The 27,975-nt window shown below is 29.7% G+C and overlaps 1 protein-coding gene across 1 annotated transcript in view; it reads left to right on the top strand.

The window, feature by feature from the left end:
* Positions 1–8,992, top strand: part of LOC111037026 — a 150,505-nt gene extending 141,513 nt beyond the window's left edge. Inside the window, exon 5 of the mRNA XM_022319376.1 lies at positions 3,538–8,992. Within this exon, the coding sequence (XP_022175068.1) occupies positions 3,538–4,864 (1,327 nt within the window). The 3' untranslated portion in view covers positions 4,865–8,992. The remainder of the gene's footprint in view (positions 1–3,537) is intronic.
* Positions 8,993–27,975: the final 18,983 nt, after the last annotated feature.

The following is a 27,975-nucleotide window of genomic DNA, read 5'->3' as shown; positions in this document are numbered from 1 at the left end:
CAATTTTGTTTATGTTTATAGAATACACTTATGTGTATAAACTATGAAGTATTATTTATAACAGGAATAATGTAGTGGGGGGAGTGGATTCCCTATATATCATAACATTGGATTTTTTTTTAAGTCATGGTGCTTACATCAAGTTTAAAAGTTTTGTGATAGTTTTAATGTCTGTGTATAAAAACGTACTATAATATGCATACTTTAATACATCTTTATTAAATATTAATGGACAGACCAATAAGCATTATGACTAAAAATTATCATCATTTGAAAACTTTTGCTTATTTATAAATAGTTTTTAAAATACAGGCGTATGTAGTATCTATTTATAATCCTTCAATATTCTATGATAACTTTGGGTGCGTGTTTTAGTTAAAGCTTCAAAACTACAAAGTTTTGTTTTTGTCGAACATGCGCAACATAGACAATTTAAAGTTTGCTATTTCTAACGTAAAATTATTAATCCAGTAAGGCGATAAGACTATTTTTAAAACATATTTCAATTTTAAGTCAAGTGTATACATGGGAGACATGAATACATTTTTGATTTTATTAACTTAAATTATAATAATTTATAAAAAAAATTGGTTCCCATCCCTATGAGCACAGAAGAGGAGGAGCAGTTTCCCTACCTCTTTAGAAAATAATATAGGTGGGTTCTTATGATAAATTATAAAAAATTGTTAAATTATTAAATTATTTGTTTAATAGATTTAATTATGTCCTCGTATATATTTAAAAATCTTTACTTTTAATATGTTTAATCTCTCCCCTTCAACAATTTTCAGACCAGCCATTGAAATAATATATAAACATGAAATTATCTATAATAGTCTACTACATGATATAATTAGTTTCCCACTTGAAGACTTTATTGCACCAAATTTGATAATTATATTCGTTGTCCTCTCAAAAATAGATACGAAATAAAAAACACACCCAAAGTAAATGCGTCCACCGCTTTATAGCCACCGCATTGTATAAAATATGAACGATATACAATTTCAACACGAGAAATGTCGAGTTATTGTTTTCGTATACGTGTCATAAAAAATACTGATAGGATTTCGATTGTTTTAGCCAACATACGTGTACGGACTAGGTACACTTATATATTAAATATACTCTCCGGACGATTAGACGACCGTAAACCCATATTGGTGTATATATATATTTATTTATTACATGCAATTCAATAGCGTATAGTGTTTGATTTTTTCGGTTCAAGAGCGTTCCCAGAGGACTGGGTAAAGAATGTGTGAGATTTTTTTTATTGTTATTATCTATGAACCGTCGGTGAGGTCAGTGAGCTGTAAAGAAGTCTTGCTAACAAATATGCAGTATTTTCATAAACTTGAGATCGAGTGATAGTAGGCATTCTACATGCATTCTATATTATATAGTTGAGATATGAACTTTATAGCATGAACGGTCCGGGGTTGCAAATATAGTTTCTATAGTTTGTCTGTTATTTGAACATCGGACGAATATGTGAACGATAAAGGGAATCAAGGAAAATAAATCCAAGGAAATGCATCACGATACACATCTGACGATACGAATCTAATCATCAGAACGTATTTTGTGTTAAGGTTCAGAAAAATTGTATTTAAAATTGTTATTCATTGAACTCAAACGTTTAAATATTGTATCTAATTAATTACCTATAAAATGTATTTTTTTTTGCTTCTGCAAAAAATAATACTATACCTAAGTAAAACATTATGTTTCAATAATCAATATAATTTTAAAAAATGCAAAAGTATAAATTTGTTGGAGCATGTTTAATGTCAAATCAATCGTTAAAAGAAAAATACATGAATAGTGCTATAATCAATTTATTAATAAGGTAATTATATAGATAATATTATAGTACTTAATAAACTGTATAAGTATAATCCTGTGATGAAATTAACTGATTTAGTATTCATGTCATCAAAAATCTATACTTGCTATAATATTGTTGGACAAAGAGCAAATTGGCATTGTTACAAATATGACGGTGTTACCATATTGATAAAGACAATGTGAACGAAGAATATAAGAACATAAATAATTGGCTACTTATCTTGGCTTGATATAATTTTTGTACCAAATGTAGTATGAAAAATAGATAATACAGCAATTTTTTTATCGAAGTTGTGCAAAAAAATTTAAATGGTTTTACAATAATTATGTTCATGCTGTATTAACATTATTTTTCAGTCAAAATATTTGGATATTAATTGTAAATGTGTCACTGCAATAGATGGAACATTTAATATCATTAATAGTGTTTGAATAACATTCTTTCTAGTTTTGGGGGGAGAAAAAATAACTGAAAATATATCACTTTATATCATGTAACTAAGCATCTAAAGATACCTATCAATTCTCCCTCCATATTTCAATAATAATGAAGATGAACCGAAAACCTTACATTTTTCTCTTTACGTGCTATATTTCAATAAACCCTATATTCTTCGACTAAAGCACAGTTATCATTAAATTACTTTTTAAAACAGATGCCAACTAGATTATAATCTCACACGTGAACACAACAAAATCTTTTATCAACATTATGTGAGTCACTTACAATAACTGACATATATTTATGATATGCCACCAAAATTCTACTAAATCAAAATTTCTCTTAACTTACGCAACCATAATGATACTCATACATCTTAATATAAGTAATCAGTAACCATAAACTAAATAAATAAAATATACAACCAGTATCAAAAAATCCAATCTATACATTTAATACCTTCTTATTATATTGTGTTAGAAATAATATTTACTTATTTATATATTTGATATCAGATTATTTTGTAAGTGTTTATTTAATTATCATTAAAATATTTTTTATTATTAAAGGCTTATTATTTGTGATTATGTATTTATTTTTTTATTCAAACAAGGCTTAAATTATATTTACAATATAATATAGGCGTTTGTAAATATTAAGAATATTGATTAAATTATCTATGTACACTTATTATCATCTTATTTTTTCCTATCACCTAACTATAATAACTGCTTTCCACATCCCTGATATAAATATTTAAGATCATACTAATCAGTAACTACATAAATAAATTAACCAGACACTGTCTCTTTTCCAAATTATACAATTTCCAACATCCTCGTGTCAAGTGGGTAGTATATTGGGTATTAATAAGTTGTTTTGGAATTTCTAATTTGTGATAAACAACGTTGTTATCCATGAAAAGGTGAACACTTCATAGGATAGCACGTACTGGCGAAATTTATCTAATACAATAGCATCAATGTTTTCATTCAGTTATGCTCGTGATGATACTTGAATTATCTCTCGAGCTTTCCTCCTAATATAGCCATAAGCCCATAACGTTTCTGATCTATTAATAGTGACTATATCAATGATGTTCACAATTGTAACTGACCCGATAAAACAAGAGTAGAAATAATGGCACTCGTATATATATACTCGTATAAAAATATATCAGTTTGACTTAAATGGTTACTACGTTTATTGATTTCTAATGAATCATTTTTCTTTTTTATCTACAGATTGTCGGACAACGGTGGTGGCCAAGATGGCGACGACGATGACGAAGACGGTTTATGTAACGTTGACGACATGGACGACGAAGAAGAACAAGATGGTGAAGAAGAAGAAGAAGAATTAGAATTGGAAGTAGAAGGAGTAGGTGCTTGTGATTCGATGTGCTCAGAAAACGCGTCCACTTCCACAGGGACTCCACGGAGTAGGCGGGTCAAGCGGCAGCGATGGCGGCGGCGACGGTCGGGCACGTTGCACGAATCGATGCGCCGACGGTTTGACGGCCCCAACCACCACCACCACTTACACCATCACCACCATTCACACCCGTACTATCATCACCAGCACCACGAGCAGCACCATCACCAGGGACGACCCACTCGAGTCCGGAGCTTCCACGAGGACGAACTGACCAGGAGCCGGACAGGACCCACCTCGTCAGACGTCAACGGGCCCGCAACTGTGGATAGTGGGCCAAAAATCGTAGGGACTCTACTAAAACAGGAATTCCAACGGAAACCTGGTCTGGACGAAGAGATCTGTCTGCTGCCACCACCACCTCGCCGACGACTGCGTCGCAGACGTTCTGAGTCCGCAAACAGCGGTGGTTCTGCCACCCGTAATGTGACGGCGGCATCGGTGACGTCACTCTCCCCATCACCTGTATTGGCTGCAAGAACGGCACATACCAAGACACCGACTCAAAGACATCCACAGACTGCCACGCGAGTGGACACATTGACCGTGTGGTCACCTACGTCCAACGCGTCCAAGACGACGACGTTAGCTGTAGCCTCGGGTGGTGTCCAACCGTTGCGCCGGGCCATGACGCAAAAACCGATTCGCAAGCAGACGCCAACCGTGAACATGACGTCAGCCACTGGAAAACGGCACTCGCCACTCGTCCGGTATGGATCTACGCTGGGCCTGCCATCGCGACCGCAGCAGCAAGCGACGCCACAACGGTCGAACAACGCGAGCCGGTCAAGCGTCATGATCCGCAACTCGTACCGGCACGGCCGCATCATCCGGCTAGAGCAGAAGGCCACTAAGGTGTTGGGAGTTGTGTTCTTTACGTTTGTGTTTCTGTGGACACCCTTCTTTGCGCTCAACCTGCTGCCGTCTGTGTGCCCGAACTGTGAGGCCGGCATCAGCAAGGGCCTCATTGATCTAGTCACGTGGCTGGGCTACGCCAGTTCCATGGTCAATCCGGTGTTCTACACCATATTCAATAAAGTGTTCCGACAGGCTTTCAAACGGGTGCTCATGTGTAAGTACCGCGGCCGCAGCAAGCGGCACTCGTGGCCTCCACCTCCGCCCGCCAGGAAGGTCTAAACCAAGGTCTCAAATTCTCACTTCGCACACACTCACATACATCTCATTACCTGTTTTTTTCCTGGTTATTGGTGTTCTCCGCAATCATGGTATCCTGTGGTACCGCAAAAATCTCTCAAGCCGAGACCACAGCTGAGTCATCTATAGTGTCGTGTGGATTTTATTTTGATCTGATCGGCCGTTGTAATCATGATATATTGGTATCATTGACCAACCAATAGATGTCAATAGTTGGGCCGATCTCAACTTTTGGACCCAACAAGACATGACAGGCAACATAGCTGTGTATTTGACTTTATTCGTGAATATAAACACTGACTAACTATAGAGGCATATATGGTTAAATACAATTCAATTGTTCAATATTAAGACTTCAACTGGAAGGTTTTAAAAATAAATTAATATTAAAAAATTCGAAGAGATCCAGCGCAGTTATTAACAATAGTTTTCCATAAAATGTTAATATAAGTTATTTAACTAGTGTAAAAAACAGAACTGCACTCTATCACCGTGGGCATCATATTGATATATATTACTATATTATTTAAATTTGGCTCATTCAAATATTCGTTTCGTTTCGAACTATATCTAATCTAAAAAACTGCTTCAAATAAATTGAATTTGAAACATTTTACAAAATTATATCAAGTACGAATATTTCAAAATATACATTAAAAATGGTCAATATTTTTTAAGACCACAGTAAATTGATCATTTTAAAAAGTCCCTTTTAAATGACACGATTAGGTACTCGCGTAAAAGAACGTCTGCAAAATCTATGCTCTAGTAATGAAACGTTTTATTATTCGAAATACTTTATTCTTTTATAATTTATATAATACGCGGTCGCATTTCTTGTGAAATGTCGGAATGACATAAAATAATCGAAAAATGTAACGTAGCAAATAAATACGTAAAACTAGCAAGCTCGTCAACACAATAATATTATTATTATCAGTCCCCAAATTTCGTGGAACTCCGTCCGCAGTGGCACAATTGCAGCTTGTTTTTAGTATCTATTATTATAGACGTAATACCTTGAATATTACAATATGAGAATTGATAAATTGAATATTATGTTCAATGTTCGCGACGTGACAAACAGTAACCCAATATTTCAATCGATTTTATTTTTCATCGAAATTAGTACACTCACTTACATGTACAGCAGTTTACAATGAAACGAACAAAATGTCTATCACTTTTATGGCTATATCTAAAGGTGAGCTAGTTAACTTATAATGAAACAATTAATTTTTTTTTAACAAACTAATTAGTAACTTAACTTAGGGACTTAACTAGATTATCTGACTATTGAAATAACTTAATTTTTTTCAAAAACAATCCATCATGTCAATATGAAAAAAAAATTAAATTTATGGTTCTATACGTTAATATTAGTAATCACTGTTTAATGTTTATATTGTTTTAAATAAAAATAATCTAACATTATATTATTGATACTAATAATTATAAATCTTTCTGTTATGTATGGTTATAAAATAACGTTAAATAATATAGATACAATTTATATCCTCGTAGTCCGCACATTTAATAAAAAAGTAGATTTATTTGTTTTTTAATTGAGTCAAGTTAAATTGTTTTAACACTGTCTGTGGTCTAGTAAATGTTCGCACCATCTATTGGTTCTATCGCATCCTCTCCATGCTTTCAATACAATATTTAATAGTACATTGTTAGTGATAGGATCAAAAATTCTTTTTGATTACCCATTCAAACAAGTTGAAGGAGTTCAATTTTTTAAACACACAAACGATTTTTATTTTTAATATCTATTTATTACTGCTCTTTCAAATACAGTGTTGTTGTTGTTGTTGTTGTTATGTTCGTTTTGAAATACCGACCAGCTTTGTAGCGGTGCATGGGCGGATGTGACGAGGGTACTAGAGACGAACGATAAAACATATCAATCTCTTTTCCACAATACAGAAGGCCGATGTTTGTTTGGAGCGAATAAACAGTTTTAGAATATTCGGGTATTCTTTCGGCGGCGTAATAATAATGTAGTCCCTGTAAAAAAAAAAACACAAAAAACATTCCGTTCTGTAATATATTGCAGTTCTCGCTCATGTAGAGTAATTAATCGCGTTTGAAATGATTTATTGCTGAGAAAATGTTTATCCGACACCTGCGAAAGAGTGGATTAAAAAAGAAAATTAATTCGAGGCGAGAGTGCAGACCGATAATAATGTTATTATGACGGGTGCAGTATCTAGACACCGAGATGCAATAACGCGGGGATCGTTCGGTACGTTTTTTAATAATAATAATATTAATGTCGTATTACCTGTGGATTTTTATTATTTCCCCTCATCCCTCCTCTTCGCCGTCTTCACGACAGTGCTGTACCTGCGTCATGACCGCTTTCACACCAGCCGTCTGTTTTTTTTTCGACTCTTTTCGCATGCATAATGTATGATAATGCACTTTTCGATGAAATGATGTCGACCGGTGTTATTAGTCCATTAGGATGGATCATGTACGTTTTATGCACTGTTAAGTCCAATCATTATGACTATACATTATTTACTAAAATATTTCATAATACAGCATACTGTTGAACAACTGCAGCGGAAAACATTCAACATCTTTAATTCTTAACTTGGTAATACAGTTGTATAGTTATAACTTATAAGTCATAATTGGAATATCAGTATTTTTCAAAGAAGATTTTTGTATGATGTGATCGGAGATTAAACTATAAGTATCTATTTGAGTTTTACTATTGGTAATCTGTCGTCTTGAGCGATAAATTTACTACACCAAAATACACCAAGTTTTATAATTTGTTTAATTACACGTTATAGGTCGATATATCAAATATTTAATTAAATAATTATAAATGTATGAACAAATTTTGTTTACCAGTTCCATTTAGTTCACCATCCCTTATGCCACAATTCTAATACACCATTCAGTTGTGTACTCAATCTTAAAATACTGTCAAAATGAGAAATGATACATTTCATATTCAAGAACAGTTTTCCATCAAATTGGCTACTTAATAAGTAAAAACCATTCTATTTGAAAATTCATTAGATCAGTTACCTGTACGATGAGTACAAACAATATTATGACAATATAAAAATTAAAATAGTAATAAATGTGTAAACAAAAGTTATTGCTCGGAAAAAAATATTAAATAAAACAAAAACTTTCGTGCAAACTATCAAACAATATACAGTTATATACTCAAGCGTTTTCAAATAAGAAAAGGGCGCAGACAAAACAATTAACTAATTATTATTATAACAGTTACGTTTAAAACTTAATTAAATTTCACTATAATTTCGTTCAAGCCGTCCTTCTGGTTCTAACTTCTAGGTTTAATCGAGATCGTAAAATTATGGCATATAATATATGGAATGCATATATGAGTGTGTGTGTGTGTAAGTGTTATAATGTTTACAAGTTTGTGAAATCCCGATTAAAAAACCATTAACTTTCAAATCGGTGGTAGACGGTGTTGCACGAATATTATTTTGTAAAACATGGATGACTATTTGACCGATTGAGTAAACCACGAAAGCGGTCAATAAAATATCTACAATCGTTCGAAAATGCGACCACATAAAACTTTCCACAACACCATAATTATACGATTTATTATCGTGATATCTTTTATACGTTAAATCTCATTGAGCCAAGTTACTCTGGCGCGCTGCGTTGTCGACATACGTATCTATATGATATGGGTAAATAGGCAGGTGGAGTAGATGTGCATGCTAAACGATTTGAATATGTATGTTTAAATATAATATGATATATATATATATATATATTATATTAAAACGTACGCCCATAAGATAAATAACCCAAAGAAGGCGGAACTTCCGTGCCGCCGTCTGGAAAACCTAACCTTTAACTACAGCAGCGGTCTGCCGACGACAGACCCTTATTGTGAATTTTTTTCCTTCCGGAACAACGTTGAGTCTTATCGTTCGTACGAGTAACAATGAGTTCCTGTCCGGCGTGGGTTGCAGCGCGTAACTTCCGCGTGAAAATGACAATAATATTTTCCATTTCCGGTTTGTCGTCGTCGTCAGATAGTAACAATATTGTCGAAAAAGGTTTACCTCATACAATATACGTCATACATGTATAATATAGCAAGATTAAAAAAATATCCATAGAAAATTTACAAAACAAATATAAAAAGCACAAATTGTTTTTATAATTGTTGTTATATCATATATTGCTATTATAAATATTCGTTTGAAAATAGACGAATATTTTTTTGTACATTGTATAAAATAATATAATTTTATCATATTATAGATAATTCGTTGTAAATAGCGCCTTATTTTTTTTTTTTTTAATAATTATAATTAGCATTAAAATATATGAATATATTACGTGGTGTTTAAGATAAGAAAAAATACTTTTGTGCGAAAAAAAAATACTTGATACCTATCATTTTGTACAATTTCAAGAGGCGCATTCGTTACTTTTGTATATTCTCACGAGTTAAGTTGTCAAGTCTGACGCCATGGATTGTACTCAAACGAATCTTATGTGTTTATTAGAATAAGTAATACTCATATAATTCGCTAAGATTTATATAATATATGGCCAAGACCCATTTGGATCAATTAAAAAAAGCCTATTTAGATCAATTTTGAATACCTGTTTAGAGTTCGTATTAAAATAAAATATAACATTTTAAAACTAGCTTTCTAATAAATATTAATAATCTTACATGGCTATTTCAAAAAAAAATAATTGTTTCAAAATATTTTTAGGTTGGCGAGGGGCACTTGTTGAACAACAAAACTTCCTCGCTTGTATACGTCATACTGGAAGAGCAATGTCACTCCTTATAAATTGATTTTTTCCGAGAACGGAATTATAATATTTCGAACCATCAGCCAATCTTATTGTGGGCATAGCATATATAAATTATTTAGTTATTCTCATGTTGACATTATGACGTTATAGTTCTGAATTATATTTCATATTTTGTAATAAGTTAATAATACTAATAATAGTATAAATAATATTTACCTAAAAGCACAACATTGATAGATTGTATTCAGTACAAAGTAGGTAGTACATAGTAGGTTATACACATTTAATTTAATAAGTATATGTATTGTGTATTAATTGTTGATGATAATCAATTATTTACCTGACATTATTCGTTAGATGGACATTTAGAAGCTAACCGAAACCATAAAGGGGGAGTGCTCACAATTACTGCGTAATGTCTTATCATGTATTCCGAAATAATATTTTCACTGTCGATATCTAATACATACAAATAAATAATAATAAATAAACTATTATAGTATTAGAATTATCTCTATTATCAGTGAATAACCGGAAACCAGGAATACACCAGAATATATTCAATTCCGTAGTATCCGTTGTATCGAGTTGATAGATACGATTAAAAACCTACAACAGCATTTTAATAAGCCAATCAGAATAAGTGTTTGATACGACCCGACGATTTGCGAATCTCTTAAATGCTTCGGTGACCATTTTCATGAATACGTGACTGTGGCAACCGTGAACTTGGCAGATGTGACCGCTGTTGATATTATTGAATAGTATAATATGGTATACTCGCAGTGAGTGGTTATATTTTCCATCAGTCATCATTGCTAAGCCAACGGCCACATTACGTATTAATCGTGCATTAACGTCACGTTGTATTATTCATATTATATCATATGTTATATTCATATAATATACCTTCCTATATTAGTTTTCATATAACATTATACGTTCTTTCGGATTAAAAAAACATACTCGGCGGCTGACTTGTGCACAGTGCACAAGGAGCAAACATGGCAACTGACATACAAACGATTCACTCGGCAGTGAGAATGACGGATGACGGGTGAAGCTCGATGATAAATTGGTCACAAATGAGAAGAATAATATAAAGTATATTATATCCGTCATAAAATGAATCATAGTAATATGTACTAGATATACAGATTAATATCATTAACACGGTCAATACGTACAATTGGGTAGGGTGCAAACTTATGGGGGTGAAACAAAAAGCCACCAGCATTGGCGTTTGAGTCTTTATGAGATAATGGTGCTTAAAATACACAAATAAAAATAATATATTGTAATAGAGTGGTTAAGATCGATTTATTATGAGCATGGTTTTTTTTAATATTTTAATTGGCATAGACGTAACTTAGGCAATATTATTGGCAGTGAGGGAAGAAAAATTATACTTTATGTATGTTTATAACCACAGGTATAAATTAACCACAGGCTAAGTTTGTGGTGTAACATAATATCTGAGTTAAAATAAGTTGTATTATACCCTGTTCAATTTTGATTGGGAGGAAGATTATTTTTCTTCACTTCATCGAGTTAATGTTATATAATTCTGTGTTATTTCACTTAAGCACTGCATAACAATAATATAGTAAATTGAAAAGGATAACTAATAAAAAAATTAATGGCTTACGAATAATTAAATACAAATAATGTAATTAAACACCTATTTATTTACTAAATAATATTATAAATTATCAATTGCATAATATCAAACAATATCGTTGTAAAAATAATTGGTCCAGATGGGTTGTAATTTTCAATATGAATGTCCATATGTTATAATAATATATATGTGTATTAGTTATAATTATGTTTGTGTAAATATTGTTTTTATTTTGTCAAAACTATTCATTTAACAGGATCGATTCAATTCTTTCCTTAAACGTATATTTACAATAATGATATTATTATAATTTAATGTATGACGTGATGTGTACTCACTGCAGTGTATGCGGTGAACGATTTACGAAGCGTAATAATTCTAAAGGTATATTGAAATAAAACATTAAAAAAAGACACATCCAAAGCTTGCGACGTCATCTTTTACGTTTGCGTCTTTAAGTGTGTTTCCGAGGAAAAAATAATGATATTTAAATCGTTACCGAACGATAAAATATTATATAATATACATTACATATTTATATAGTTGATTTAAGTGAATCGTATTCGTAAAATAATATATTGTTATAATTATTGAAACATATACATATTATATAAACGTTTGTTTTTCCTTTTTACGCTTTCGACTCGATGGTACATGAATTTATATATTAATATTTATATTATTGTTGTCGCTCCTTCAAACGAAACGTATCTATTTAGATTAGTTTACATAAGATGTTTTATCAATAATTATTTACGTGTAAGATGTGATGAATTAATTTACAATGAAATAAAAGTCAGAATACTATGTTTGTCTCTTACTATTTATCCTACCCTTTTCTCGTCACAATATTATACTATACTATGTATAGTGTATACTATATATAACCTTGGTACATCGTGAGGGATATTATTAAACAGGTAACTGCAACGATGCGATAAAATTGCGTTCTACAAAACGAATAATTTTCGTTTTAATACGATTATTAAAGTCAAAAAGTTTTGTGCGCTTTCATTGTACAATATATTATTCTCTCCACTATAGATGCGTATTTTCTTTTTTAATTAAAAAATAATTTACTAATATATATATATACATATTATATATTATGTTCATCACAGTTTAGTCATCAAAAATAACAATGCATTAACAAAATTAAAATTCTAATTCAGTTATGTCACCGAGTTGTATAACTCAGTATAAGCTAATGTAAAAACAACAAAAAAAAAATATATATATATGCTAACCTAACCTAACTTGAGCTTAAGTATACAGATATTACGTGTACGTATAACTATTAATAATATATCATTGACTTATGTTAATTATAATTTTTAATAATTCATTTGCATACATCTATAATATTATATAGAAAGTTCAAAGCCCACAACTTAACTTACCTGATTCACTGTTATACTTATGCATACAAATCTACATGTCTATTGTACACTATATCTGTACTGATAGTTTATAGAATCTATAGAATCATAGATAATATAAAAAAATCAATTCATCAAAATATGGTTAACGCAACGTTATTAGGTATTTATATTTTATTGTGGTGAATGGTATAAGCTATAGGTATATGTAGTATAATATACTACTTTCCTACACAAACATAAAAAGGGGACGTATAAGCTCCTACCAGAATATAAAAATTAAATATTATGACAATTCCAACATGAGCATAAATTAAGATGTTATGTAAGATTATTCACGAAATAGATGTAATAATAAAATGTATATCATAAGGGAAAAAAAATTCTTTTTGAACTTCATTTCGATATAGAACTGACAACCTGTGTATAATTTAAAAAAATGTTGCTGTGTATTAAAAAATAACACTTCAAAACTTAAGGACCTACTTGTATAGGTATATTTTTTATTCTGTATTTCACCTATATTATAATTATTTATGTGTTTCCTAACTTTCCAATTTCATTTTAGTTCTTGCCAAGACGTCAATATCTACAACAAACAACACCGCAGAAATGGTGAAAAAGTATAAAAGCTGTTGATGATTTTGTGTGTAAGTAACATCTGTTTTCATCAGGAATATCCTATTGATTTGATAAAATGGGGTGTATTTGTTTTTAGATGTAAATTTAGTAATTTAGATTTTATTTTTCGCAGAAGTTACCTGAAGGAGATATTTTTTTTTTATTTACTGTAATATTTTACCTAGATGTTGAACATACGAAAACATTATATTTGTCATTAATTAATGATTCATATGATATTGTAGTTAAGTCTTTGCTCTACTCGAGAGCATATTCGGTTTTAATTTTTAATTTTAACCGGTGACACTAATGAATTTTTTATCGTGTGATAAACTCTCTGAGTAGGATATAATGGCAACTTCATTCTAGAGCCTAGACATATATCATTGAATTCGTATGTAATAATTAAATATTTTGATTTTATGTGAGTGACTGAGGACAAAATTCCCTTAGGGCAGTAACACACTCGCAAAAACTTTTTAAGAGTAGATCCTTATAAACATTGGAATATCATTTATTCACTTTAAAACAACTAAAATTATTTTTAAGTTAGGAAGCTATTTTTGTGACAAATAATATAAATTATCCATTACAATAAATTATGTAACAAAAATAGGGAGCAGAATCATATTCATTATAATTCCCTAGAACATTAATCCATAATCAAATTCAAATATAATTTGAAGAAATTGTGTAATGTCTTAAAATTCAAGACCATGGTATAATTTATCGTGGTAATACTTTATTACAAAGTTTGGCTATCATTATTATATCATATTGTTTTTAATAGCATGTAAAAGCAATGTTATTTTTATTGAATATAAGACTAAGTATATGACCGTCGAACGCAATATTCCTTATGTTGGTACTTATCACAATATTAAATTAAATGTAAATATTTGTATTAACAAATTGATCCATATTTATGCTAACTTGGCTTCAAAAAATAATCGTACGTATTAATATATAATATATTATTATAAGTAATTTATAATAATTATATAAAATATAATTTTTTTTTTTCATCGTACGAAATAAATTAAATTTATTTTAGACTATTTCGGTCAAGGATGTTTTTCCTTCGAATAATTATTTGAAAAAGTACAAAACAATTATTTACATTGCTTTACGTCAACTACCTACAATGCAATACGAATTCAGACTATAGAACGGTACAACCATTTGTAATTTATAAATTTCTTTATTCGTTTCTGTACTTCAGTTTTTGTTACTAACGATTGACTTGCAATGGTTTTATTATTTATTTATTTTTAAGAACAATGATTGAAATATGATCCAATATTTTGGGTTGGAGGTTTCGTACGGGAATTGTATGTTATTTTTATTTTTAAGCAATCCTAGGTTGAAATCATTTTTCTTTTACACTGACTGGTTATTATAATAAAATACCTGGTAACAATTCATATGGTTTTATTCTAAGTAACTAATAATAAATTAAAATAGACAAGTACCTCAAATATATATTTTAATGACCAAAATAAATGAACCTATACATCATATTTAATTTATTTTATAGGTTCCTTTTAAACGCTTTTCTTTACACACTTCTATAAAATATTGTTGTAGGCTCGAATAACGGTGTTTTTAGGTATAATTGCCTTTGTGAAAAACTCTAATAAGTAACTTGCATAATGCATATTTATAATCTATACTCTGTACTGTACAGCTCAAATAGCTGATAATTTATTTTGTATTCTTTGTTGCACCGGCGATATCGTTATTTAATGCCTAGATTCTAATAGCATTATGTATATTATTATATTAATTGTGAAATATTCTGTTTTGACTGTGTCAACATTTATAATATAGGTCTTGAGTAAGCTGCTAGCCAGTTTGCGCTCCGTCCTGTCATTATTGGAGTACCTACCTACATTACATTTTATTTTGTATTTCATTATTATCTCAAACAGATGTCTGTAATATTATATTGTTGAGCCAGAAGGACTATTATTATTTTATTTAAATCGATTGTGCCAACCAGGCAATCGATTATTATTTTTTATTATACATTTCTTGTTTATGGGTCAATAGGGCCGTAATTTATTATTATTTTATATGTTATACTCCTGTGTTTGTGAACAATATATTTCTTAGTATTAGTTTTTATAATTTTAGTTAACATATGTTTTGATTTTAATTACATGTCTTGTCATTAGTTTAAGGAGACGATCAAACAAATAAACATACCTGTACACACACGACTCACGACCATCATATTTGTTTGGTGACCTCAACTACTCTGATTGACGTATCCTACTAAAGCGGGATAGTGTCGACGTTGTGTACTCTAGTAAAAGATGCCCTGGGCACGCTGAATAGATTCTTATGCTCCCGGCTCTCGCAGTTTAAACATATTAACTAAATAATATTTAAAAGGGAATATTTGGTATACGTGTATGAAGGAAAAATAAGTAATTTGCAACATGACGTGTCAATGTGGTTGGACGGATTTGATACGAGACGACATTTATTTTTGTTTTTGACATCGAGAGCGGTACAGACGATTAAGATGTTTAATACTTCACAAGTATACTACAGTTTTTCGTTAAATAGTTTTCGTATTTATTTTGTTCTCGTAAATGAGGAACGCACGTAAAGCGGCATAACACCGAGTCGTATTTTTCTCAACCCTCGCAATTTAATTCGTCATTCAATTGTGTCAAGACTATAAGCATTGCGCGTGTGTGCGTTCGTGAATTTCTCAAACCACGGGGTTCTTGTTGTGACACATTAAATTGCATTTGCAGGACGTGGAAGATTTGTTGTTGCGCGTCTTTTAACGAAACGCGATTAAAGTAAAAAGTAAAAATAACATGCGGGAGAGAAAATAGCAATGTTAACTGCTGAAACCCGAGACCTCTGTTGACGTGGGGTTAAACGAGACGGTGGCGCAGCACACTATATGACAATTGACAATATATCGAGCAAATGCAGCAGTATAATAATAATATAATATAATGAGTTTCGATTAAAGCATATTATTATTATCTCGATTTCATTAAATGCAGTACTGCTCGAGCAATGGGTGGAAAAAAATAGCACGTCCTAACCACATCGAAATATCGTACAATCGCATTATATACAGATATATTAATATAGCTGCGATATAGTGTGGTGCCCATATAGTTATAGATTACTTTCTGCGTGCAGACTGTTTTTCGCTTTTTGGCGTTATAAATTTAGGAAGTAGAATTTATTTTACGTGTGGGATCGTGCCCGGAGACCGGATTGTAATCGGATTCGCCGCCGACCGGACGTTCGCGTCCAAAACACATTGGGCGTTTCTTATCGGTTTCTAAACTCCTCCTGTTCATGTGATGGCACACTGCTAGTAAATTTAAAACACAGTACATTTAAATTATGAATCAACATCAATAGTTATTTTATTAAAAAAATAATTACGAACTTAATAATCCACCATGAACATGAACATCTACACCTACATAATAATGTATATTATAAAACCGTTTGTTTTATATAGTAAAAAAAGAAAACATTTCCTGCCATACGGATTTTTTGTAATATTGTCCGTCGATTTTTAATCTAATTTTTGAATTACAACCAAAATCTACAATATACCATTTCATTATTTCCATTTCGCATATTTCAGATGTTTGAAATGTTTCAATAATATTTTGTTGTTTCATGCATGTTTGTATTTATTTTCTACAATTATATGCGATTTATATAATGGTATTATTATTCATTTGTTATAATCTATAAGCGTATAACCAATTAATGTGACCTGATGCTGGTTTGATTGTACATCATAGGTAAGGTATTGTTTCAATTGAAAATTTTAAATAAATCGTAAAATGGATTTTTTTTTATTAAAAATTAAATTCTTTTTGAAAATGTAATAAGGAATTATTATTGAAAATTATATTAATGTAAAAGACTTGCATTCTATTAGATCAACAATGATTATTTTATATTTAATTGATATTAAATCGTTATAGGTAATATTTATATTATATTATATAGTTAATAAGTTTGATTAATCCATTATTTTGTATTTATTATATCCTACTTTAATTTAAGAAATTTGTTTTCTCTGATCCACGAATTTGTTTATTCCTTTATTGTTGTTTCTAAAAGTATAGCATTATAATTCCTTTTAACTTCTAAAACGTATTGAAAGGATGATAAGTCTGAGGATATTTCAAGAATTTTTAAGGGATTCTACTCACAGTCCAAAAGTATATATCACGTCAAGTTTTTACTTATTTCCATTTCAACATGACGGTAGCTTAAAAAAAAAAAAACAAGACCGGCGAACCGTTTACTGCCATAAATCGTATACTGGACTGCAGGAGCGACGTATTGATTACTATGGCCAATGGCCACGCGTGCGATCCGTGGATCCGGTACAACACGTCTCGCAGCAAGTCGTACCTTCGAATAAATCGGAACAGACTTTCATTCGCAGAACAATAATATTTTATCATAATATAATATGCGGGTCAAAAACATATTATTAAAAATGATAATGTATAATATACACTGTAACAAACATCTCCGTCGCATTCACGATTTTATAATTTTACACAGTTCCACATCTCACTACTTTCAACGTCTTTTTAAGCTATATACACACTGTACCTATATTTTAAATTGTATAAGGTTACTTAGGTTACATAACCTTGTACATTCATTTGTTAAATTTCGTACCATATTTCAAGTTTGTATGCACTAAAAATCGACTGCTTATGGTTGGCAATGTGGGAAACGTACAATTAAAGTACCTATTTCATTTTAGTTTATCATTATAATTTTTTTTTTAAAGAACGAATTTAGCTCGTTAATTCAATTGTATTTAACATTATACTACATTTTATGAAAAGCGTAAAAAATAAACATACACCTTGGAGGTAATTATCATTATTATTTAAAGCTATAGAATTAAAGGTATTTTTCCGAGAGTAAATATTTTACGTATAGTTATACAGTATACCTTCTGTAGTATAAATTGTATGTATATTACGCAAAACACTTAAAGAGTAAACATCCGTAACTATACAAATATACAGACATACAAAACAATGCTTTTAATGTAAAACACTAATTTGATATTTTGAATAAAAAAATAATAAACACATCTTCAATATTTTTCATAGCAGGGATTTTCTAAATATTAAAGGAAGAGTGAATATTATTGTTTGAACAAGCATATTTTAAAGTCTATAGACACGAAAATTCCATTCAAAAACGGTATAGCCATTCCTAATATTATGTTAAAAATAATCAGAATAAACTTCCTTTATTGACTAACGGTTCATAGGCAAACAGCCATAAACACAATTTTCCAGTAGTGCCAAAAAATATATTTTTCTTGTAAATATTATTTTCGATGGTTACGCTAAGCTAAGCTGATAACATTAAATTGGACCGTAAAGCAATTAGAAAGCATTATGAAATATTGATTACCTTGAACTTAGAAACAACCAATCGGTTCAGAAGTAATTTAATGTGTATTTTTTCATTTTTGTAGTTAACGATGATCTTCTATCGTTGTAACAGCCACCGTGTAACAATGTGACAATAGTATTTTGCACATGCATTGATGCATTTAAATATTAATATAATTTGCATTTAATATTTATTAATCTATTATGTCTTAACCACATTATTGGGACTTATCGTTGATTCAAACAGGAGTACAAACTTCAAATAGACTTAATCACTAATTTGGCTTACTAGTTGCGTCTATTAGCGTATTATTTAGAAAAGGTAGATGCGGTGTCGAAAAAAAAAATATTTAAATTATTTTATGATGGTCGTAGCTAGTAGTATTAAAGTGGGTTCATTGTCTTATGAATTTTGTTTTGTATATTATTAATCTATTGCTATAGTCGATTAGGCCGTTTGTCTGTAAGACGTCGATATTATTGCACAACAACAATGGTACGAAAATAAACATGACACATATTTTCTGAAATCAAATGTGAAAAAAATATAAATGATTCGTGTTGTAGTTATGTGTACAACAAGCGTATGAAAGTTTAAAAGATCCAAGTAGTAGGTACGAGATGATGTAGTCGATTATTATCTACGTGAGAATACTGAATAGCGATAAATGCGTGTGCGTCTGACTGAAAAACGATTCAAAATCAAGGCGACGTGTGCGTATTACCTCGAAAATGCGTTCACGATATTATATAATCGATATCTATACATTTTGCTATTGAGTATACATGTACGTACAGGACGTAAGTATACGCTCAATCACGCAACGTTATACTCAGTTCGTCGGTTTGACGGTCCCAAAAACGAAAAATGTTGAAATATGAAAACTCGTTTTGACATCGACCAAGATTTGAGTGCCTACACCTATATGAATATCATGACTTTTAAAAATTTCACCTCGGATCATACACGCCATAATAATGACTGATACACTGAATAGTAGAATAATATTGTTCGGATGTAATCGTGACACCGACGTGTCGTCGTCAGTAACGCGAGTCAGTGGTCTGGATGCACCTACCCCTCCTACCCTGAGCCGTATTTGAGTGGGCATATTCATATAAAGTGATATATATTTTATTCGGTGTTGGTATTAATTGGTATAAACGCACCAGAAGCTCAACGACCGTACATATTATACATACCTAGGTAGGTATTATACTAAGGTATTATTATGGACCCTCGCTCAGGAAATTTCTAGTTGGCTACAGTCAGGAAAGTTATGATGTTTTTCTTTTACGGCATGGTGACAGTACCAGATACATCTCAAATGTAATAATAATAATATATTATCCGTTAATATAATATAATACAGTTGTAATAAAATTAGATACTTCCAGACCACTTATAAAATAATAATAATAATAATGAGACACCATTGGAATGTGTTGTTTAGAAATCAGAATGAATTAAATATATCAGGTCGCTCATCAGTAGCTCAACTACAGAGGAGGGTTTTGATCATTTTTTTTTAAATTATACGTAGTACGTAGTTGTATACTTGTTTAATTTGTATAGCAATTTGAAACATGGAGTTGTAACTTGTAACATATAAAATTATTAAAGTTATTTATTTATTCTGCCAAAACAGTTACAACGAAATAATTACTATAAAATACATAAGTAATAACTGATACGTATACCAAATTACCAACTGAGCTATAATAAGCTCGTATCTGCTATATGGAGTTCAACGATATTACAATTCGTTTTATAAAAAAAAAATATACAAATAAAAAATATTATTTAATCAAATAAACATAACATAATAAATAAATACTTTAGAAACAAGGTTTCAGCATTACATATAGGTAAATAACGTACGATATTATGTTTAGACATTCCGGCTTTTTATTTTATTTTATTGATACACACATTATCATCAACATCACTAACTATTTTATTTATTCCCCTTTTTTATTTGTTTTTTATTAATTATATCCTTGGTATTATTGGATTGACTTTCACTTACAATTTTTATTAGACTCTTTACTTCGTTATTTAAATTGTTGAAAATAGTTTTCACCATACAATTGGGAGAGTTCCTAGAACTAGTTAATAAAGTATATGACGGTTTAATGTATTTTCCTGTTCTTCTATCTGTTATTTCTGTAGCATTGAGCGTGTAGTTTTGTATGGATTTAACTAAAATTTGCCCAATGTATAATTTATAAACAGATAATATTTAGTCTGGTTGAATAATTCCTATAACGGGTATTTTAATGGTAGAGACTAGGGAGTATGCTACTTTTACAATAATATTTTGTGTAATATGCAATGGATTAATGTCTGTTCTGTTAGTGCCTCCCCGACATGTTAAGCAGTATAATAGAATAGAATCAAACACTGCAATGTAAGTTTGTCTTAAAATTGATTTATAAAAAAATTACATTTTGTTAAATAATACCGTTAGGCTTTTCATTTTATTTTTAATATTCTGTATGTGTTCTGACCGTTTTACGTAAAAATCGATTGTTGCTATTACTGCTGTAATGAGATTAACATTTCTACTAAATATGTGGTCAATACGAGATCTAGTGTCATAACCCATTCTAGTACCTCTGTGTACAGATTTGAGAAGAAAAACTATTTGATGATAATATATTTAAATATATTTACTTTTTTAAATTTTATGAAAAAATGATGTAAGTTAATTGATATAAGTTTTAAAAAAACCTCGGTTGAAGGTATCTTAAATAAAGATGTGTTTAAGTTTAAGATAATAATGTTGGATGAAATTAAGGTATATTATAAAAAATTAAGATCTTTGAAACATTTTACTTATACCTTTTTGCCCAGTTCATATTTTTTGCGAAATATCCTGCCTGGATTAGTCCAAATAAAACGATAGAACTGGTTCTTTACTTTTCAAACTTCAGATTCCCTGAATAGTTTTGTATTGAATGCCATAAGACTTTTGTTTATATAGATTCGACGACTTTTGCATTGAATTTTACTTCGCTTCTCAAAAAATTCGTCACGTTCTCTTTGATATCATTTCAATAATTTGAAATGCTTGTAAAGGTTTCAGTTAGACGGTTTACGATACGCATTTTCAATTTAAAACATATTATTTAGATCTATCTCTAAGGCATTAGCAATGCCATGGACAACATTTCAACATTTTTTTTCCTTTTCCTTTTAGATACCACTTATTTCGACAAAACAATAATAATATACATTTTGCTCCAAAGTCTATAAAGATACTATATGCTTTGAATTACTTTATCTTATCTTATCTATCAATGATTTTTAAAACGATTATTTAGTGCATCAAGTGAGTTATTTTTAGTTACCCACCTGGATTCTTAGCACCTGATAGAATCTAACAATAAATGATTTTGTATTGTTCTACATATTTTTTTTTTCTTGTAAGCAGGGCTTAAATCAAAAAAAATAATACCGTTTACTGTTATAGGAAATTCAAACGTTTAGAGCAATTAAGTGTTTAACGTTATAAAGAATTTAAACGTTATGGGCAATTAAGTGTTTAACGTTATAAAAATTTTAAACGTTATTCAATGTATGTGTTTAAACGTTATACAAATATAAAACGTTTATAAAATTTTCTGTTTAACGTTATAAATAGTTTAAACTTTAAACGTTATGAAAAATTTGAAATTTTAAACGTTATTCAATTTTAGCGTTTAACATTAACAATTTTTATTCTTAGCAACGTATAGTGATTTATATTTTCCTCAAAATAACGAAATTTTCAATATCCATTATTAATAATACGTAATATTGTTACCATATTAATATCATTGCGGCGTTGAGTATGTTACAAAAATGTAATACTATTTAGTATTTACACAGTCACACAGACATTATTTATAAATATAGACTATAGTTTACTTTTGTAAGAAAGCCGGGCTATATATAATTTGATAATGCGTATTATTTATTTGACATATTTATTGCTATTATAAACTTCCTTTTATATTTAATTAGTATTTAAAGTCACTAGGTACCTGCCATAATAGTCCCATCAACTATCAAGGAACAGTTTTATAAAAATAACTTAATTCCAATTAATATATTCTATAGATAATTATTAATATTTTCGTAATTTCCTGTGTTGTCTAACATATTATGTCTATTAGGTATGTTTCAACTTTAAAATTTTAATCGTTAGTTGATTTTTTGTTACGTTATCCGTTTCAATCGTTTAACGTTTACTGATGTGTTATCCGTCGTCGATTCCAATCGTTTATCGATTACCGATATGTTATCCGTTATCGATTTCAATCGTTTTTCGGAAAGTTAAACGTTATAATCATAACGTTATAAAAACGTTTTGAAGCCCTGCAGTTGTAAGTGCCTTTAATTGGGGTATCATCATGTCATCCAATTTTTACTTTCTTGGTACACTCATCGCAATTGTATTTGTTGCCAACAGTTTTAACATATTCAAGACTATCTTTGTCTATTTTTGAACACTTCATATGTGTTACAGATAACCATTAACCAGGTAAGACATTGAACACTATCCTCGTTTGGGGAGATTGATATTTGACACTTAAAACACATTGTTATATTACAACACGTCAGCGTAACCAATAATTGTCAATTAGTAACGAACACTTAAAGTATATTTAAATATTTTATATATGTGTCTGTATTTTTTTTCCAATATGAATAATCTATAAACAAACGATAAATAATTTAATTTGTAACTTAAAAACATGGACGTGTATGCATCTTAACCACTAAAATGAAAAAAGATTTGATTTCAGTTTAAGCAAAATCATTTTTTTCCAAAATTAAAATTTAGGATTTGAGAACCACTAGTTATAATATTCTGTTTTTATGTTTTTCTTCTTTTTTTAATATTCTGAAAGTTATATTTCCGAAAATAGTACTTTTCCACTCAGTGATATCTTATGCAGAACAACAAATAATTGTGAGTCAATCCTTGCACGTTTCAACAAACATAATATTATGCAGTTCTACAAATCGCATTCTAATATATATTTATATATTTAAAAATATTGTATTTAGAGTTATTCAAATTAATGTATTTATGCGTTATAGGTATATAATAAACAAGGAAACAGTTCTAAATTAAAAATCCAAAAACGTAAAAAGATGAAATATTCGAAACTGCTTAACTAACATATCATCTGCGATAACAAAGCATAGAACTAAAATATTAATAACCTGTACTGAATTTTTAAAAACTAAACCTATGTACCTAATTTATGTATGCCCATAGGCCATAGACATAGCCAAGGCCGTAACTGGAAATTAATTTCAGTGGTGGGGGGGGGTGAACCCTAACCTAACCCCCCCCCCCCACAGGTACGGCCTTGGACATAACAGAAGCGAAAAATCATGCTTTTTAAACTATATAATGAAACTAATAACTCCTGTAGATTTTTCTCATAAACCTAATTTCCACCACCCCCTCCCCAAACACCTGTCAAAATGGAAATTTAATTCAAATTCAGTATCATTCTCTGAAAATAAATCCTTAAGGATAATATCACTGTCGCTAACCGTCCCCCATCACCCTCCCACACACCATTTATGCTCAAATTGTTCTCCACACAAGTGATACGTTGAGGGATAGTAAAATGGTAAAATATTGTATTTATTTTGATAAACTTTATATTGAAATATCTTATATTGTTTTAATGTATTTTTTTTTTAATGAGTCTTAAAATATAGTATTCAGTACTGTGTTTATAAAATAAGGTGGTTATACTTATTTTTTCAATGGGATTTAGTATTGATATAATCATATACTTGACTTTATATGACTTTATATGACTGTTGACTGAGGCATTTTTATTTTACTTGTATATCGAGGAAGTCTGAACAGAGTGAGAAAGCTATTATTATTATTATTATTTTTATTATTATTTAGTTTTCCTATTTTTTTTTTTTATCAAACGCTATTTTCTCCTCAAACAGTTTTGTGTAGTTCTATTGTTAATCGATAATATTATATTGTACTTTAAAAAGGTTAAACATCCAAACCAAATCAAATCGAAAGCTTTATAACCGAAAGTCATGTATACTGTCTTATTTAATAAGCATCAACAATTAAATAGGTAAATGCATTTGGAGACCAAAAAAACACTTTGGCGGCGACGATATAAAACAACATTACCTATCCAAATTAATATTTCAATACGGGAGTTTTTGATAAAATGTCTTTTCTGAGGATTCTTATTTCAAATATCAAAATACTTGTTTTACACTCGTACCAAAATGACAAGTTTTTTTTTATTAAAACAAAAAATGAATTTGTACTTTAATATATTTTTAATAAAATTTAAGAAAATATATTGTGTGTTTAAATAAATATTCTATTTATCTCCATAAAAGTCGAGAATATAATCGAATTTGCAATGGATAAATAATTTGAAGTGGAGTTTGATGTTCTTAGTAGATAAAATATTGCATTCCCGTCGTATTATTATTACTAAATAAACTTTTGATACATTATTAAATTCAAAAATATATTTTAAATACCGGGCTAATATAATAAGGTGTAATCATACATTTACTTGTAGAATGCAATATTGTATCAAAATAAAAAAAATAAAACCTCACTAGAATTAAAACTGAATATGATGAATGTAAGAATAAATGTATTCAGGAAATTGATGCTAATTAAAGTTTTTAAATATTTAAGAGTAGTATTAAGTTAGCTAGTGTATAGGGTTGAGCGCTCGCATACTATTTGCCGGGCCGTCTTAAAAATCTGTCTAATTTGCGTTATTGATTACCTACCTTAAATTCCATTACAAACTAGAGTACCTATTAAATGATTGAACTAACAGTTATTACAAATCAGTATGTTAAATAACTGAATTATTGATTCATATAACTATTAAAATCCAAATGGTTGAAAATATAATTCAAATTATATACTGGCCATACATTTTAAATGGACATTATAATATATGAAATATACCTAGCTATAAAAATATAGGATGTAGGTATACTTGACAAACAAACAAAAACCACCATAAATATAATTTAAAAAGTAAAGCAGAACAGAATACAGTGCCCGAGTTTGGAGTACTCTTCTAAATTTACTTTTATTCAATGGTGTACAAAATATATTGAGTTAAATATATTTTATACATGTATTATATAAAACTTAGGTTACCAATTCATTATTTTTAATAATTCACCCCATTCATACTTTGATGTTTGAACTATGCATAATATAATGAAAAACTTGACTAACGTGTTTTCGGTTTAAAAATTACGATAAGAATAAACCGAAATTTTACTTTATTGTAATACCTACAATTTATATGCTCTTTATGTCAACACTCATACCTTCATATTGAGCAAACGTGAAGCTATTTATGACGCGTGTTCATAGGTTCAATTTTCGTTTATCGTAGTAGACGGTGCTCACAAATAAGTTGACTAGAATGATATATTATGCCGGTTGGGTGAAAAAAAATATTTGACATTTTTCCTACATCAATCGTTGTGAATCAGAAAAAAGGAGCCAAACTGTACGCAATTCCATCGGTCAGTCATCTGCAGTACTGATATTATTCAAATTGTAATCAAATTATAACCCCTTTATATAGGTACTAATTATTAAGGTCAAATGCATCAGTATGGTAGTGTTTGTATAGATCAGACAGTGTATCCCTTTTATTTTGATTGAGCGCATAATTTATGTTTAATTGCCGTGCAAAACCAACATACATTTCGCAACAACATTTTTGACCTTGTCAGATTAGCCTGAAAAAATGCATTAAATTATAGATAACCGGTGTCAATTTTATTGTGATACGAAAAATAGAAAAATAGAGTTCTGTATAAAAGTATTACTATATAACTAACGAAACACGAGTAATAAAGTGATATTAGAAAAATAATTCCCTGCAGGACGTCAAGAAAAATCATAATATATGCTATTAATATTGTCAGTGTACAATGTGGATAGCAACACTTTTTTATTTATTTGCTTCCAAATAACTAATAATAATATGAGATTTATCATAAAATATTTTAACTTTCACGGAGATTTCTGCAAACCTGAATTATTTGTTAAATTTAATAGAATGTATTACGGAAATATTAATATAAAAAATGATCATTACTAATGCTTATTAAGGTTTGTAGGACGATAACTCGATTCAACGAGGCGTTAAAAAAAATTCTTTTACACGCGTCCTTTGTTTGTAGAACTGTGTTTGAGTGCACAAACACATTTTAAATCTCACAACATTTCTCATTTTGTTCTCATAATATCTAAAGAGTTTTTTACTTAAAAAAAAAAAAGATTGCCTTTAAAATATTGTGATAATATATAACACTATATTTTACTACAACACTTTGTTTTATTATCAAATTATATTTTAATATTTTACTATTTATATTTGAAAACTACCCAAATTACACACATAAGTATGCAAATTTACTGGCATTGCTTACAATCATAGATCTATAAGCTATTTATAAAGACGTATTGATAAAATACTTATAATTATCATTTATCTACATTTAAAAACGTTTAGTTCTTTTTTTAAGTGCATGTAAACCTGACTTGTTAATACAACATTTATACACAATAAATTGATAATCGCTACGGTTTTTTTTTTACTATCAATATTTTGAATATTTAATAATTTATTTATCCAAATGAATAGGAATTTGTACATGTCATAATTTTTGTTCACCTTATTTATCACTAAATATTATAAAGAATAGGTGTATTTTATTGAGACTTCGTCAAAGGTACTTCGCTAGAATGGTTAGTGTAATCACTTTAAAAATAACAAACTTTTCAATAAAACCTGCCAAATAAAATGTAATCGTACTTTTTATCATATTATATTTGGTGATTCACCGATCATACCTATTTCCATTATCTTCTTTAATTATGAATTTATTTTTGGTATTTTTATGTTTATTTCTTTATTACCTCAGAAACATAATATACGTTCAATAACTTACATTTTTTTAAGGAGTACGGGATACTCTTGTATCGACACCATCTTCTTTTTTTCAAATAATAACGACCCTTTTTAAGTGTAAATAATTAAGCCAATTTAAAAGATGATTTAAAATATCAATGTGACGATGCATCCAAATTGAAATTCAAACGAGTAGTTTTTGAGTTGTTTATTTCTGTGTACTAGGAATAGGTTTGTAAAATATAGGTACTTTATAATATATATGGTGGTTCATATATTTTTATATAACCAAGACGT

Source organism: Myzus persicae, unplaced genomic scaffold, assembly GCF_001856785.1.
Source record: "Myzus persicae strain clone G006 unplaced genomic scaffold, MPER_G0061.0, whole genome shotgun sequence".
Classification (NCBI taxonomy): Eukaryota; Metazoa; Arthropoda; class Insecta; order Hemiptera; family Aphididae; genus Myzus; species Myzus persicae.
The sequence above is the reverse complement of the archived record's forward strand: the minus strand, read 5'-3'. Positions and strand labels throughout refer to the sequence as shown.